Source organism: Epinephelus fuscoguttatus, linkage group LG17 (assembly GCF_011397635.1).
Source record: "Epinephelus fuscoguttatus linkage group LG17, E.fuscoguttatus.final_Chr_v1".
NCBI classification, from domain to species: domain Eukaryota; kingdom Metazoa; phylum Chordata; class Actinopteri; order Perciformes; family Serranidae; genus Epinephelus; species Epinephelus fuscoguttatus.
Genome location: NC_064768.1, coordinates 32,058,838 through 32,075,412, shown reverse-complemented (window position 1 = coordinate 32,075,412; position 16,575 = coordinate 32,058,838). Strand labels below are relative to the sequence as shown.

The 16,575-nt window shown below is 41.9% G+C and overlaps 2 protein-coding genes across 5 annotated transcripts in view; one reads left to right on the top strand and one right to left on the bottom strand.

The window, feature by feature from the left end:
• The window catches only part of fhod3a (formin homology 2 domain containing 3a), a 75,989-nt gene that overhangs the window by 16,109 nt on the left and 43,305 nt on the right, over window positions 1–16,575 (bottom strand). For all 3 annotated transcript variants that reach the window (XM_049602334.1, XM_049602335.1, XM_049602336.1), the window contains exons 6-13: window positions 9,117–9,211; window positions 8,233–8,344; window positions 7,966–8,060; window positions 7,547–7,690; window positions 6,745–6,980; window positions 3,637–3,696; window positions 2,677–2,811; window positions 1,141–1,191 (exon numbers count right to left, since the gene is read on the bottom strand). In XM_049602334.1, the coding sequence (XP_049458291.1) occupies window positions 1,141–1,191; window positions 2,677–2,811; window positions 3,637–3,696; window positions 6,745–6,980; window positions 7,547–7,690; window positions 7,966–8,060; window positions 8,233–8,344; window positions 9,117–9,211 (928 nt within the window). The remainder of the gene's footprint in view (window positions 1–1,140; window positions 1,192–2,676; window positions 2,812–3,636; window positions 3,697–6,744; window positions 6,981–7,546; window positions 7,691–7,965; window positions 8,061–8,232; window positions 8,345–9,116; window positions 9,212–16,575) is intronic.
• Window positions 12,556–14,061, top strand: LOC125904728 (uncharacterized). 2 transcript variants are annotated; one of them, XM_049602337.1, is made up of 2 exons: window positions 12,556–13,338; window positions 13,947–14,061. In XM_049602337.1, exons 1-2 carry the CDS (start codon window positions 12,582–12,584, stop codon window positions 13,994–13,996), a joined length of 807 nt encoding a protein of 268 aa, XP_049458294.1. In that variant the 5' UTR covers window positions 12,556–12,581; the 3' UTR covers window positions 13,997–14,061. The 2 variants fall into 2 exon arrangements, with proteins under 2 accessions (XP_049458294.1, XP_049458295.1); XM_049602338.1 differs by having other exon boundaries at window positions 13,951–13,981.

Here is a 16,575-nt window from a genome sequence, read left to right as displayed (position 1 = left end):
TGCAGTGTGATTGTAGCCTTGGTTTGAGGTGTTGGCATGTGAACATTTGCTAATTAGCACTTTGCAACTAGCAACTAAATAATTAGCAAAACACAGTACAAATGAGGCTGATGGAAATGTTACTTTGCAGGTGTGGTGGCTTTATCAAACCAAAAAAATGTGCTACATGCTTCAAGAATCTAGTTTCAGTCCAACTCTAGTGTGTCAGCACTCGTTTTTGGACACAGTTGTCTGTCATTACGGCCATTATGTTTCATGCAGGTTACAGTGATGTATGTTGTTAGACAGATACATTGCTCAGGGAGGTGAGCTGAAGGAAAAAAACTCATGTTGTCCTGATAACCATGTAATACACCATGAATACATTAACCTCTCCAGTGAATACATCTCCAACGTGCTCTCTCAGCTGCTTATCTCCACCTCTGTCTGTCTTGTGCTTGTTTCCTCCATCTTTTGTCGAACCAAGCTGCTCTCGGTTTATTCTTCCTCTCGCTCTGACTCTCTGACATTGTGTGTTATTGAATCGGCGGTGCTTTAAATTGAGGGCGAAACAGCTCTGAGCCTACAGGAAAAGCGACAGCACTTGGCACAGTGCATAATGCTATAGTGTAATAGTTTTCAGGTTAAAGGGGTTGGAGAGGGATTCTGAGTCGCTGTATAATATATGGCTGCATCGAGTACGATCAGTCCTGAATCTGATCGTGACCTCACATACCCTCTTGAGTAAACCTCTTGCTTCCAGTGATTCCCATTTGCACACGAACATATATTTATTAGCCTCATGAAAATTCTTTGTGTGTGTATTTAAACGCACATGTGCTCGAGTAAAACATGTGTCTGTGTACGTGCACGTGCATTCAGCGTGAAAAAGCTTGACGAATCCTGGAATCTGATTTTCTCACAGCATGCAGCCAAAACAATCAGGCCCTTGGCAAAGTGCGGCAGTTAAATACAGCTCCTTAAGAAAAGAGAAAACAGGCAGACAGAGCAAAGAAAATCGGTTCAGTATCCCCCCGACCTTTTTAACCTGAAAACAATTACACTGTTACTGAGCTTCCCAAACCACAGGCTGAAACATATTCCCCGAGGCTTCAGCTGTTTTGTGAGTGTGCGCTGTTTTGATTTAGTGCACACACTTACCTCTCCTCCCGTGCGAGCCTGGCCTCTTCCATTTTATCCACATAGTCGCGGCTGTGAGAAACACACAGAGAGAACATTTTGAACTTAATAATAATACTCTGCACCAGTGTAGTCCTCTCCAGACCTGTCATTGTGAATATGATATGTTTGCACATCATGCACACAAGCAGTTAAGGTATTGGCGTAACCCAAAATCCAAGTTTTGTATGGTAAAATCATTGATACTGTCCATTTAGTCTTTTTAAAAGTGTATCAAATACTTTATACTTTCATTTATGCAGGCACGCTTATTCTTTTCTTTATTAATTGTTGTTGAGATTTATTTATTCCCTGCTTTTAAAGATAATATTATTTATTCTATAATAATCTATTAACATCCATCCATCCATTTTTATCTGCTTATCCGGGGTCGGGTTGCGGGGGCAGCAGGCTGAGCAAAATACTTCATACATCCCTCTCCCAAGCAACGCTTTCCAGCTCTCCCTGGGGAATCCCGATATGTTCCCAGGCCAGATGAGATATATAATCCTCTCAGGGTGCTCTGGGTCTGTCCCGGGGCCTCCTACCAGTTGGACACACCCGGAACACTTCTAACGGAAGGCACCCAGGAGGCATCTTAATCAGATACCCGAATCATGTCAACTGGCCACTTTCTTTTTGAAGGAGCAGCGACTCTACTCCGAGCCTCCTCTGAATGTCCGAGTTCCTTCACTCGGTCATTACCCAAAGTTCATGACCACAAGTGAGGGTTTGGTTATGTGAGGTAGATGGATTGGTAAATCGAAAGCTTTGCATTCCAGCTCAGGTTCCTCTTCACCCTGATGGCGCCCGCAAACCACCTATTCATCTCACACTCCATTTTACTTTCACTTGTTAATCAGACCTTGAGATACCTGAACTCCTTTGCTTGGGACAGTAACTCTCTTCCAACCCATCAATATCTACATTATATTAATATTTATATTATACTGTATATCTTTCACACTGTATGGACACTGTCTGCGGCTGCAACACTCAAAATACTTAAAATAAACACTCTTGAGTTCGATGAAAATATCGATAGCACACTCATTTTTGCTACAGCCAACCACCTGCTCACTAATTAACACGCCTCAATTGTTTAGTCTGTACAAATATTGAGGTGTAAAAACGATAAGTTGTGGTTTTACGGAGGGTTACTTGCAGGACTATTTCTTGGCTGAGTGCAGTGACTTTCTTGCCTTGCAGCCTCACAGTGACAACAACACTTGAGAACCATCGACTAGCGGACGATTAGGAGAGGGGGATCTCATGAAAGCCAATTTTGAGTTGCAATAAGGAAATTGTTCCAGAGCTTTTGGAGCCCTTTTGACCCATATTTTTTGGCCTCTATTGTTTCAGTTATTATTGAATTAATCTCTCTCTTGTGAGTCTCAAATATTTGCGGAGGTTTAACACTAAACTGTTGGACTAAACCTTCAGATTAGTTACATTTTTATTTAATCTATACTCTCAGTTTGAACTGCAAAAGACTAGACAAGCCCAGCAATGCTTCACCTGTGCTTGTTCCTCTCCTCTCTCTCTATCCTCTGCAGTCTCTCCTCTCTCTCCACGCGGCGGCGCTCTCGCTCAGCCGCCAGAGATTCCTGATGTTGTCGGTACGAGGACGACAGAAGACCTCCCAAAGCAGGCCTGAAGGAAAGAGATAGGAAAGAAAACAAAAAGACAGACTGAACTCCAAATATACTTTTTCTGTGTCACATTTAAATTCCATGCCTGAAGCTCTGAGGAATGCCTCTACACCTCGTCAGTATGGACCTGCAGCTTGCGGTCTGAAATGTTCTTTTTCTCTCTGCTTTTGTTCTGCCTACTGTGTTCTTGGCACAAAGGCAACATTCATACGTTGCCACATGGATAATTGCAATCAGACGCAAAAAAAGGCAAATTGCACTCAGCTGCAAAACGCCATGAGCATGTTTGTGCTGTAATATCATTAGCACAGTATCTTTTGTGAATTGTGCCGGGGCAGAGAGACGGGGCAGATAGTGACAGAGGAATACTTTACTTAACTACGGTGTGACAATCAACATTTCCTCCAAGAGCAATGCACAAAAGATTTAGATGACGCTCCTGCTGCACCACTTTTATGCAACATGATAGTTCAAGCAGCTAAATCTGTTCATGAACATAACACACATGCTCCTTGCATACACAGAGCTTCTATATGTGTGTCAGTGTGTATGTGAAGCACCATAAATTATGTTTTAATGACTTTATTCTCCATGGAGGTAATAGGAGCCACTTAGTAACTGGGGAACCAGAGAGCTGAGATCACATTCACATCAATATGTCATCACCATAAATGCAACACATGGCTGCACACAGTCACACATGTGAGTGTGTGTTTGATCCTGCAAACACACATGAATGTGAACTTGTATGCGAACATGTTTGCAGTACACGAGTGTGTATTTTAAGGATGTCATGTGCAGGCACATGCCGGTGGAGTCCTCTCACCTGGAGCTGGTGGGCGTACTCGGGCTGCTGAGAGACGAGTAGGAACTGAGACCTCCATTCCTGGGTGAGAGAAGGGGTGAGAAAATGGGTGACAGTGAGTGACCTCTCCAGTCAAGCAGTTACACGACACCAAACTGACTTGTGCAGAGCTGGTGGCGAGGAGCGAATGTGACACCTTGTTACATAACAGGAATGCTGCTGGTGCAACACCAGAGTGACCCTAATTTGTAATGGCTGTGGTGTTTATTCCCATGTTTCTGGAAAATTCCAGGCAAGGTGTTCCGCCTCACTTAGAGTCTCCTTTGAATCTGTAAAAGACCCTTTACTAAAATATATTTATCTTAACAAGTCGTTTAGCAGGCAACAATATTATTTTTTAAGCTAACAGTAAGTTAGCTAAGCAAACAGGGCTGTAAATCTTAGCATCTGAATATAGGGTTATCATAACAGGCTATATATGGGTCCTATCCATCGAGAAGAAAATCTTACACATCAACACAGTGAATGGGGAAAGTAAAGTTGAGAAAAATCCACTGAAATAATCAAACTCAGAAGCAAAGAGACTACACAGATATGCAGGCACTGTACTTGTTCTTGAAAAGAAGGGAAACGCTGTGACATTGGGAAACAAAGCGAGGGTTGCAAACAAGTGCTGATTATCCAAGGATTGACAGAACTAAGAAAAGAGATGTGACGCAACAAAAGGTGATAATAAGAAACTGACATGCTGAAGGTGTGAGGCTGTGCAGTCGAAGAAGAGAAAAGAACTGGTGACGAGGCAAGGTGATGAATAACAAAAGTGGTGCAAAGAGATTCAAGATGGTGCAAGGATAAAAGCCAGAAAGTTGGAACTGAAAAAGGAAAAAGCGGAACGCCGAAGAGGTGCTAGGAAAGCTTTCTGTGCTTCTTGAACTCGTGGGAGATTGAGCTCTGCTGTCCGTCTGACCTGGGAGACGTTGTTTTGGGTGACTCCTCGTTGGGTGGAGCCGGGGGTGATGGCTCCTCATCGAGGTCGTAGGAGAAGAGGTGGAAGGGGGAGTGGGGCAGGTAGGGCAGGTGTTCCGGGGAGGGACGGGTGCTGCCCCGTGATGGCGGGCTGACCTCCTTGGTGGCTGGGACTGTGATGATGGACCTCTTCCTGGCCAGCAGGGTGGCCAGAAGGGAAGGCTGGGCCGGGGGGCTGAGAGGGGAGGAGACGGGAGGAGAGATGGTGGGGGTAGAGGGGGAGTGGAGGGTGGGTGCCGGAGGTGGTTCAGTCCAATTCCTCTGCTCCTCCTCTTTTATATTCTCCTTTCTGGAAGTGATGGTGATGGACTGGACGGTTGTTCGGTGAACTATGGATGGAAGATGTCTAGGAAGAGGGGAATGGATTGAGAGGAATAAATGGATGCAACCTGGCAAAAGAAAGAGAAGTAGTACCATATGTACCCCACCAGAGACTTAACCAAGTACAAAGGCCACACGTAGATCACACCAACCAGATATACAACCAAAAAGCTTTGCTGCTTTATATATATTAACCCTCTACATTTCCATGTTACCACCATGTCCTAAAATACCTGAGGGTGGTCAGATTAGACACTGTATCAGCCCCCTCCTGCTCATCCGAATCAGACTCAGTCACTGGAGTCTCCTCTTCTTCCTCCTCCTCCTCCTCCTCCTCCATCCCATCCTCACATTCCTCCTCTCTGTGGAGGCAGAGGGGGGATGAATAGATGGATGGGTGGAACATTTAAGGGGAGGACCGAGGGAGAGATGATGTGATACATGAGAAAAGCATGCAAATAGAAAATCACCAGACTTTTGAAGAAATGAAGAGATGGAGAGGGGAGAGATGGAGGGTTAGATGAAATCAAATGACACAAACATTTATGGCACTCAAAGACAACAAATGAGGACATGACATCTATGAGATTGAGATAAAGTGACAGAAAAACAAAAGAATTTAGACTCAAAAATGAAACAGGGGAAAGGGGGGGATGAATGTTTCCCATTCACTCCATGCCTCCTGAGGTTTTACATGCACAAGTAGACGAAATACGATGAAAAGGAAGCGAGGGAGGAATGCTAAGAGGAGAATAAGCTGTGGCTGAAGGACTGACTTGAGCTCAGTGTCACCAAACAGCTTTGTTTAGTGAAACCAGATGAGCCTTGTTGCAGTCGAGTCGGCGTGTGCTGCCAGGTGTTGTTCCACAAGAGCAGAGCCATGTGTGTGTAACGAATGGGGCGGGCAATAAAAGCTATGTTTGTTTTTCTATGTGTGCATGTATAATATGAAGCAGTCTCTGACATAACACATTTTACCCATCACTTCATTCAGTAAACCATTTGCAAGTGGATTTACACACAATCATGTCCATTTTCACTCCATTTTTAAGATACAAATGTGTGCTCGTATGCACACTCTTACACACAACCAGCAGTTTAATACTAGTGGAAGCATGGGGCATAATCTGCTTTAGTCACGTTACACGCTGACAGGATAAAGAGATGAAGGGAGGAGGATACAGAGAGGAAAGATTTACCTTGGGTAAACAGCTACAGCCGGCTCCAAATTCCCCTTTCTGTGCATACACACACAGCACTGAAATAAGCCTGTGCTGGTTTAATAATGTGTAAGCTCGTATTAGAATTACAAACCCTGAAGGCCTGTGCAGCTGCTGAGAACTTTTTTTTATTTCTTTTATTGGAGCACAAGTCCACACCAGTGTTTCACTGCAGAATAAAAAAACCCACTCAGAGTGCTTTATGTGACAGGAGACACACTAGGAGCTGTTACAGCATGTAGGTGAGGGGCAGTGGTAGGAAAAAAAAGGCAAAAGGCCACAGAGGTCAGCAGCTGGCCTTTTTGGAGAAGACCTTTGAACTTACATGGATGGAAGGACACCTGACAGTGCTCTGGAGCAGAAAGTGTTGGTACAAGACAGTCAGAATTTCTTTCTAGGGCTCTGTTAACACATGTAGGGCCCTGCTGGTATCGTGTAATTCGGAATATGGAATAAACTGTAAACCTCATACCTACAGAAAATCAACTCCTTTATGACACTGTTTCAGTCACCCTGTACTGTCAGTTCATTTTGACACTACTTCATCTGCCCCTTCACTCACCTCTCGCTCATGTCCTCAGCTCTCTGCCCATTGAAAGGCTGGAAGCCGGCTCTCTGTGGGGAGGCAGGGCTGCAGGGAGAGGCGTGACCGGATCGCCCAAGAGAGGCCCTGCGGCTCCGCCTTCTCTCCAGGCCACGCTTTTTGTCCCCACCTCCTAGGCTGACTCGTCGGCGGTCCCGGCGTCCCGTTGGTGGAGGCTGGCTGTCATCGTCGCCGTCTTCATGCCGTAGGGTCATCTGGGGGGAAAATTGATTAGGTGTGAAGTGTGTGTGGAGCGGGGAGGGTGACAGGTGCTTCTCACTGAGAATTTTATTATTAAGCAAATGCTAATGACTTTAGGTTCTTTTATCTCAGACATGTTAGGATATTACATACCTTGACATGTTTCGGTGGAAACTTCCGCCTTCCTCAGAAGTGTCACTTGGTGGTGGTTGTGACGCGTCTTTATCAGCGTCTTTATCTGTCAATCAGCCGACACTAGGGTGGCGTGACCGGATGCCACCCTAGTGTTGGCTGATAGAGATCAGCTGATAAAGATGTGTCACAACCACCACCAAGTGACACTTCTGAGGAAGGCGGAAGTTTCCACCGAAACATGTCAAGGTATGTAATATTCTAACATGTCTGAGATAAAAGAACCTAAAGTCATTATCATAAACTAAAGACATAATGAACACCATTGAACTATTAAGCAAATGCACTAAAAATACTGTCAGGAGTCATATTCTTACTAGGTGATGTCTGATCTTTAATAAATCAGCTTTTTCTATGATGTGTTCCTATAACACTGTGCGTCTCAAACCTCATAGATGTTGAGCTGCTCGACCAAGTCCAGATCGGTGCCTTTCCGGCCCAGATGTCTTTGGGACACTGTCTCCATGCCCTGTTCCTCCAGACCATCCACCATATCGTAAAACGAGTCCTGATCAGGCAGCGCTGCAAGTGTCTGCAAAATGAAAGGGAGACCACGAAGCTATGTGTTAGGTGTAACTGAAGTTTATCTTAAACATTTTGGTAGCTAAATTCCACAACATTATAATATTGCATACTAAGTCATCTCATTTTGGTTGGGTCAGAAAATCCCTGAACAAGCACCACTAAAACTTAAAGTGACCTGCTCAAAAATGTGGGACATCTGTGCATAACTGAAGATTTTAATAACAAAAAACTTAAAAATAACTACATAAACATTTGGTACAAAGACATCACAAACATGCACACCTTATTGATGAGTGTCATGGCGTAGACCAACAGCTCCGTGTCCACTCCATCCTTCTCATGCAAGATCTCCATCGTATTGGACCACGGCTTGCATCCTGGAAACCAGTCCATTACAAAGAAAAACATGAAGTCTCTCTCTACCCAATCACCCCTCCCTTTAACTCAACCTGGGCAACAAACCAAACAATTGCAGTTAATAGCGCAGGAATAGAAAGATGAACAAGAACAAGTTCCTTAGCAGCTGGTGGCATGTTGACTTATTTATACCTCTCTTGGAGTCCACGGAGGTGATGGCATCTATCAGCAGCGGGGCGTTGGACTCGGAGTACTCCACAAACACCAACAACAGCTTCAGAGTTGTTTTCACCACCAGTCGGAACTAGAGGGGGGGGCACGACGTAAGAAACTCACACAGAGACAAGAAACAATGCACATAATGGATATAACATGGTCATGTGATCACCATTTTTGAGATCTGTTATGGTTATTTTTCCCTCGTTCTTACATCATGATATTATACTGTATTAAATCCTCAACTTTGTTTAGGTGTGTCTAGACCAAACAGTCAAAATTTACATGATATAGATGTAGCACTACTTGTGGCCAGGAAATACATAGTCAGTCACTCCAAGCACTTGTAGTTGAAAGGTGCCAGTGACATCACTGCTGCTCCTTTAGCTACGCTACTGTCTAACCACCACAACAAAGACAGGAAATCCCATTTGGGGGAGCAGGAAGTGAATTTTGTCTTGTCACTAATCGCTGTGTAGTCAACTCACTGTTGATGAAGTGCCACCTAGCCACCTAAATAATGCCAGTGTAAATATACTGTTACCATAGAATTTTTCCAAAATTATCCAAAGGATAGAAACAATGCATTGTTGGGCTTCAGTCACAGGAATCAAGACTTGTACTTCGAGTGCAAAGCAGAAGTGTACCTTCAAAAATTATGAAAGTACCACAAAACCATAAAGACACCACCCTCAGGTCAGGGCACAGACTACAATCAGTAGCAGATGTGTTTGTTTGTGTGTTTCTGGGTATGACAGCTAAAAATAATGCTCACAAAACAATGAATGGCTAGTTTAGAGCTGATGACAGTGTGTGTGGACATTGAGGTTGTTTTTTTCGGTACGTATGCTCGCCTATACCTTTGAACCAACAAGAGTGTACAGCCACTGGATCGTCTCAGCATGCCCGATGACACCGTTCATCCCATCTACGTACAGCATGATCTGCCCCAGAGCTGAGAAAGGGGGAGAAGAAAGAAACATAAAGTTAGAGAGACGGGACAAATATAGACGGATGATTCATCTTTTGTTGTAACCAAACCAAGCACACCCAATAGCAACTGTGTGCAGCACACGGGTCCATCTAGCTATAAATAACAGGGAAAGCCATCAGGGGATAGAGTTTCCTTCCTTATGCTTTGGGTCTTTATGAAAGCACCTAAAAGTTTTTATTGGAGGAGAATTGATAAGAGAGGCGTGTTAATCATGTTTCTGCGTGATAGGTGCTATGCATTGAATTGGACATAAATCGGACATCCTGTGGGTAAAACAATCCAATGGCCTTTGTGTTTTTTTTCTTGAGTAACAGTATATTGAATATAAAAGCATTAATTGTGATAATAAACCTGTATCACCATAGATACATGGATACTTTATTCCTTTTTAGAGGAAAGCAGCAGCTTCTGTGTTCCAGTTCATCCCTGCTGTTGCTGTATGTCAAAGCACAGGATGGATTGTGGTACATCCAAACTTTCAGAATGAAAGTGAAAGAGACATCTCTATATAAGTTCTTGTGACAAGTGAACAGAGCTTACACAGCTTTGCTGTCATCCTCCTTGACCATGTATTTGGACTCAAATTTGAAAGTTGAAGTTTTGTCCTCAATACTTGGACAAATCGTTAAACCCTATGACAAGAAAGGATGTATGGCAACAGAAAATATTTTGTCTGTTGATGACTTTCATCTCTACACCATCACTGGGAAACGACAGGCTTATGTGACTGAACTTTTCATCGATGAGAAAGATTTCTTTGACCAAAGGACTTCACCAATCTCTCTGACTCCTCTGAGTGTCTGAGAGGTGATGAGCCTTATGAGCGCCCAAAGGTTGGTAACGCATGGCCTTGAATGTTGGAGGTAAATATCCGGATGGAGACACCTTAGATGGAGCCAAAGGCATCATCAGAACTCACTACAAAGCAGGCAGTAGAGCTATGTATGAAAGAGGAATCTACTCAACACCAGACATACATGTTGCTGAGAGAGAGGACTTTGCCAAAACCTTCACATCTAAGACGACGGGGAAAAGTTACAAAGTGATCCTGCAAAATCAAATCAATCCTGTTAAGAGAGAGATTTGCCAAAGATCTGACTACTGGCTCATTCCTGTTCACAAAGGAGTGTCTCCTGGGGAGGAGAAACACATAGTGGAGAGCTCTATTCGACCTTATGGCATCCTGATTAAGGAAATAAGTGACGACAGCAGCAAGCAAAATAAGGGTACCATTTGCCTCAAACTAAAGAAGTTGCTACTTTCTCAGGCTCTGGGATGCCCTCACCACGGAGTATGCTCATCCACTTCATCATGAAATATTGTTTATTTTATTTTGTTGTATTTTTTGTGTAGCATCAAAGGGAATACGACTGCATTTCGTTGGGTGACCCTGTGTTTTATAATAGCAAAAATATTACCCCGTGAACTTTGATGATAGCAATGATGTCGGTACAGTGATGTGACGTTCGTGAACAAGCAGACTCTTTGAACCGGCTCTTTGAAGTGAATGAGTGAGTGGCTGCACTGTCTTTTTCCCTCACAAACTAGTCTCTCTCAACTTGTTCTGGATCAAATAATCTGAAATTAATGGATACAGAGTAAATTAAAGCAAAAAGCAAATAAATTAGGAACTGGCTCGTTCACTCTAAAGAGCCGGTTCACTCGTTCACTTCAAAGAGCCGGTTCAAAGACTCTGCTCGTTCGCGTATGTCACATCACTAGTTCTAACACTGTTTAAGTAGAGCCAGAGCAAGGGTCTACTTTTCTGCTGCTCAAGAGCCTTTGAAGAGATTTCTTTTAGGCTTTACGATCTAACATTTACACTGACTTTCAAACCATCACCACCACCAGTATAAACCAATGAACAAAGAGCTGTGTCCAATATTCTTGGGATGGACGATCAACACCACAAACACGTTACTTAGAGTGGGAAATCTGTCTTGGGCCCTACACCCGTATTGCAGCCATAGAAATGCAACATACAACATAGTACATAGACAAATCTTGATTACACCCAACACAGAGATAGGAAACGCAAAAAGATAAATACATTAATAACATCATCTGCTAAAATCACCTCTATAAAAATGCAAATCAGCAAATCGTCATAATCCAATGCCAGATCTGACTTTATCTGCCATTGTTTAAAAGCTTTTAAAGACAGAGGCATGAAAGAATTTTTAAATCTGTCTGCAATGAGGGCAGCAGCTCGTATTCTGTATGCAGAACATGAGACGATCTTATTGGCTTGACTTAGAGTAGCCTGATTGAAAATAGACGGCAAGGAAATGTGCTCTTAAACACCTATTATTTTCCGCGCAGTGTTGATCAATTGAAACAGTTTGTTTTTTAACGGCACAGAGAGGTTACCGAACCAAGCTGTGACCTGATTTGGCTCTCTAAGACTGCCTGATAAAGAATTATCATCCATTTTTGATCAACACCATGAACTCTCACAGACGTAAGAAATGCAGCCGTAGTTGTAATCTGCTGCAGAGACTGTCAACATGTGTGTTGCAGGTTAGTGAGTTGTCAACAACCTGGATGGGAAAAGAAGAAATTGTAAAAAATCTGCACAGTGATGAAGATGATCAAACTGAGTACTTGACTGTTAATTTCTTTGTGAGTAACAATTAAACATATTTAATTTTTACTTTAATATTTTTCAGAAAATAAATAGTGATTAGGAAAATGAATATTTGATAATTTATTGTATCAGTGCTCTGAATCTTTTAACTCCACAGTAACATGGTTTTCACTGAACTTCACTCCAGGTTTTCTGTTACACCTGAAAAACATGTTTATTACTTTTTCATCCAACCCAGTATATGAATAAAGAGTTGTGAATGTATATTCCCTTCAGTGTTTAATTAGTACTGGGGTGTTAGAGTCTCTGTAGGAAATCCCCTTTCAGATTTCAAAACTGTTTAACTGGTACAGACCACTGAAGCGTGCCACTGTGAAACTGCACAAATAACAAAAGTCATATAATACTAGTCCTTGAGTTGATATGGAAATAGTTTTCTTTTCAAGCCCCAGTTGTGGTGTTTTCCACACAGACAGAAGCATGCTGTTAGTTTTATATGTACAGTAGTTGAGATGATTGTCTCTCACTGAATGAGCTTTGAACTCAGTATTTAAATCTTTGCAGTGCCACTCTCCCCCTGATTCGTAACCAAGTTTCCTTGTGTTGATGGTAGACACATTTTGAAAGTGAAAGAATCGTCTTCTTTAAGCGTGGTACATATTAACATGTGCGTGACAAGAGCTCTGCTCACACATGCCAGAACAAGAGAAGGAAACAACAGCTTTGCCATCATCCTCCTTGACCATGTATTTGGACTCAAATTTGAGAGCTGAAGTTTTGTCTTCAATTCTTGGACAAATCATTAAACCCTATGACAAGAAAGGATGTCTGACAACAGAAAATATTTTGTCTGTTGATGACTTTCATCTCTACACCATCACTGGGAAACAACAGGCTTATGTGACTGAACTTTTCATCGATGAGAAAGATTTCTTTGACCCAAGTTATGACTTCGACTTCACCAATTTCTCTGACTCTGAGTGCCTGAGAGGTGATGAGCCTTATAAGCGCCCAAAAGGTTGGTACCGCATGGCCTTGAAGGTAAAAGGTAAATATCCAGATGGAGACACCTGGTTGGGCACAGATGGGTGGAGGAGTCGCTCTGTACCTGGAGAATGGCCTGTTTCCTACCATGGAACAACCTTAGGTGGAGCCAAAGGCATCATCACAGCTCACTACAAAGCAGGCAGTAGAGCTACGTATGGAAGAGGAATCTACTCAACACCAGACATACATGTTGCTGAGGAAGAGTGCTATGCCCGAACCTTCAAATCGAAGACGACGGGGAAAAGTTACAAAGTGATCCTGCAAAATCGAATCAATCCTGTTATGAGAGAGATTTGCCAAAGATCTGACTACTGGCTCATTCCTGTTCACAAAGGAGTGTCTGCTGAGGAGGAGAAACAGATAGCAGAGAGCTCGATTCGACCTTATGGCATCCTGATTAAGGAAATAAGTGACAACAATGAAAGCAATCACAATGGAACTGGATCACTTAAAGGTAAATTAAAGGTATTCTTTACTTGGTCTATTCTGCAGTTTAAACACTTTTTAAACAAAGCCAGAGCAAGTGTCTAATTGTCTGTTGCTCAAAGGCTCTTCAAGAGCTTTGTTCAGATTTATTGAATTTATTACACTTTCAGTATAGAATAAAAACACCAGCTCAGCCAAGGCCGTGACTAGTTTTCTGTGTCTGTTATCATCCTGTCTTCTTGATGTACAATTTACATTGACTTTCAATCTATTGTATGAACCAATTAACAAAGCTGTGTCCAAATTTGTTGTGATGGAGAATCAACAACACTGACAAATTCCAATAGAAGACTGTTTCAATTACACAGTGATAGCTTTACTGAGTAATGCAGACATGACTTTAAAGGCCTGAAAACTTTTTTTTGTCAATACGAGTCCTACGTCATCATTGCTCTGTTAAAACTACAAAGAAAATGTTGTCATTTTACACAAGATTGCTGTATTTGAAGTGGCTGGGCGGAACTGGTTGATGATAAAGATGATGATTAGCTGATGATTAACTGAGTTTGTGATTGTTAGTCTCTTTGTAAATAATAACTAAAGATGTTATGTTTCCTAACTTTCACTTGGGCACAGACAGATTGAGGAGTCGCTCTGTATCTGGATGGCGGCCTGTGCCCTACTGAGGGACAAGCTTCGGTGGAGCAAACAGGAAAATCTTTATCTGGTGATTTATTGTACCAGTGCTCTGATGATTGTAACAATTTTTTTAAAAATATATATATAAATAAAGAGTTATCAATCTCTTATCTATCATCTCTTCCCTTAAATGTTTTATTGGTACTGTGGTGTTGGGGGTTTCCTGTTTAACCTCTGACTGACAAAGACCACAGAGGTGTCTTGTGAAACTGTGCTAACCGCACAAAACAAAAATGACCATAGTCGTATAATACAAATAGCTTGATAAGATTTAGGTACAGAAAATGGATTTCTCTTTTTATAAGGAAGTCTGATTAAAAACACAGATTAAGAAAACACATCTTGAGTCGACTCTAAACGACTCTAAAACTGCTATTAAATTACTACACAAAACCTATTCATGTAGTAGTGGCTGTGTAGTCACCTGTAGTAATTGTGTAGTAAATCTGTAGTTTATACACTACTCATGACACACCAGTAGAGTTTTGTAGTAAAACAGTAGTGTTTCCAGTAGTAACCAAGCAGAGTAGTGAAAGAGCTGTTAAAACACTACTGCTTCATTACACAGGCATTTAAATAGTGATTATGTAGAGATTTTACTACTTGTTTGTATAGTAAATATGTAGTCACAACATTACAGCAACACTACATATTTTACATAGTGATCAAGTAGAGGTTTTTACTACTTGCTCATATAGTGAATATGTAGTCACAACACTACAGCAACACTACTTATGACACACCAGTAGAGTTTTGTAGTAAAACAGTAGTGTTACGACTGTTGTCGTAATTTCTTTTTCTTTGTGTTTTGCTGCATGTGTTCTCTGTGCGTATTCTGTTTTCTGTATGCAAATAGGTGTGCGCCATAGCCCGGCGGTGATTGGTGGATTGGATCTGTCCTCGTTTGTGATTGGCTGCAGCTGAGGGCGTTCGGTTTTTAAAGGACCAAGATGGCAGCTACTTCGAGCTAGCAGGCAGACCCCACCTTCCTCCTCTCCCAACCGGCCACAGCAATTTCTGTATTCTAGTAAATCTTTATTGTGGGGCCACATTTTGCGCGAGGGGACGCATTTGCGCATATACGCAATGGATACCGTGAGGCGCACGTAGAATCAGCTCGAGGAAGGAGAGAAGAGACCTGACTGCCCATGCGTCGCTGCAATGATTGACAGCACTCCACATCTGAACAATCAGAGGGGTGCGCTGGCAGGCACTTGCAGAGCTGCAGCAGGTGAAGAGTTGTCGACATGTCGTCCAAAAGAGCCTCAGGAGTATGTGCGGGGTTGGGAGGGCGGGTGGGCTCCACGGAGGAGGAGACCCGAGCCTCAGGGGTATGTGCGGGGCCGGGAGGTCGGATGCTCCCAGAGAGGGGAGAGGGAGAAATATAGCTAAATAAGATGAAAATAGAAAAGAATGTCTCTGTATTTTATTTTTGTTTTCAGTGTTTAATTAAGGTGGGAGAGGCGGAGGGCTGAGGGAGTTTGGACGCCTCCAGAGAGGGGAGAGGGAGAAATATAACAAAATAAGATTAAATAGGAAAAACCTGTCTCCCTCTTTTATTTATTTTCAGCGTTTAATCAAGGGTGGAGGATTGAGGTGGTGGAAGTTACTTTCTTTTGATGAGTAATTGATGGCTATTTGTGACTCAGATTTGTTTATTTATTTATTTCAGTTTGAAGTTACTTTTATTTAATATTTATTTATTTATTTCAGGTTGAATTTTTGTTGTTGTTGTTGTACGGTCATTTTGTACCTATGATACATTTGGGATGGGGGCCTCCAAATAAAATTTCGCTTAGGGCCCCAGTTTGGTCAGTGTTTCAAGTAGTAACCGTGCAGAGTAGTGAAGGAGCTGTTAAAACACTACTGCTTCATTACACAGGCATTTAAATAGTGATTATGTAGAGATTTTACTACTTGCTTGTATAGTAAATATGTAGTCACAACATTACAGCAACACTACATATTTTAAATAGTGATCAATTAGATTTTAGTGCTTGAATATACATACTTGATGTGTATACACACAGTAGTTTTGTGTGTGTATCTTAAGTATCATAGTGTTCAGAATAGACAATGAGAGCCTACTGTAAAATTGTTTTTTGTTTTTTTATATATATAGAAGCGAAGGTAATTTCTCAGGGATTTCATTTCGGGATATTCCACTGATCATTCATATACATTTACAATTCAATAAAATTAAAAGATATTTGTGATATAATATAGTAACTGAAAACACAACAGAATTTTTTTAATTGAAATGATTTATTACTTTATAATCATCCAACACCACACATAATTTACAAAAACAGTTGTAGCCTGGCGAAATTAAACCAGCACAGGACACACAAATATCTTTTGGGGTCTTTATCTGAATAATAGAATATGGTGTTCAGCAAATAAAAAGAAATAATAACAGTTTCCAAATAAAAGTGTCAGACTGTCCTCTGCCCTATCTGCAGTCCTTGTAGATAAATAAAAAAAAAGCATTTGTTTAAGTCTCTAAGAGGAGGTAGAGCTATAATCAGTCAGATGTGACAACTGCTTTCCTGTTGGACTAGTCAGG

Excerpts from the sequence above, each read along its gene's own strand:
- LOC125904728 (XM_049602337.1), top strand. The coding sequence starts at position 12,582 with ATGTATTTGGACTCAAATTTGAGAGCTGAAGTTTTGTCTTCAATTCTT. Across the intron at positions 13,339-13,946 it reads TGGAACTGGATCACTTAAAG|ACAGATTGAGGAGTCGCTCT; the intron begins GTAAATTAAAGG and ends ACTTGGGCACAG.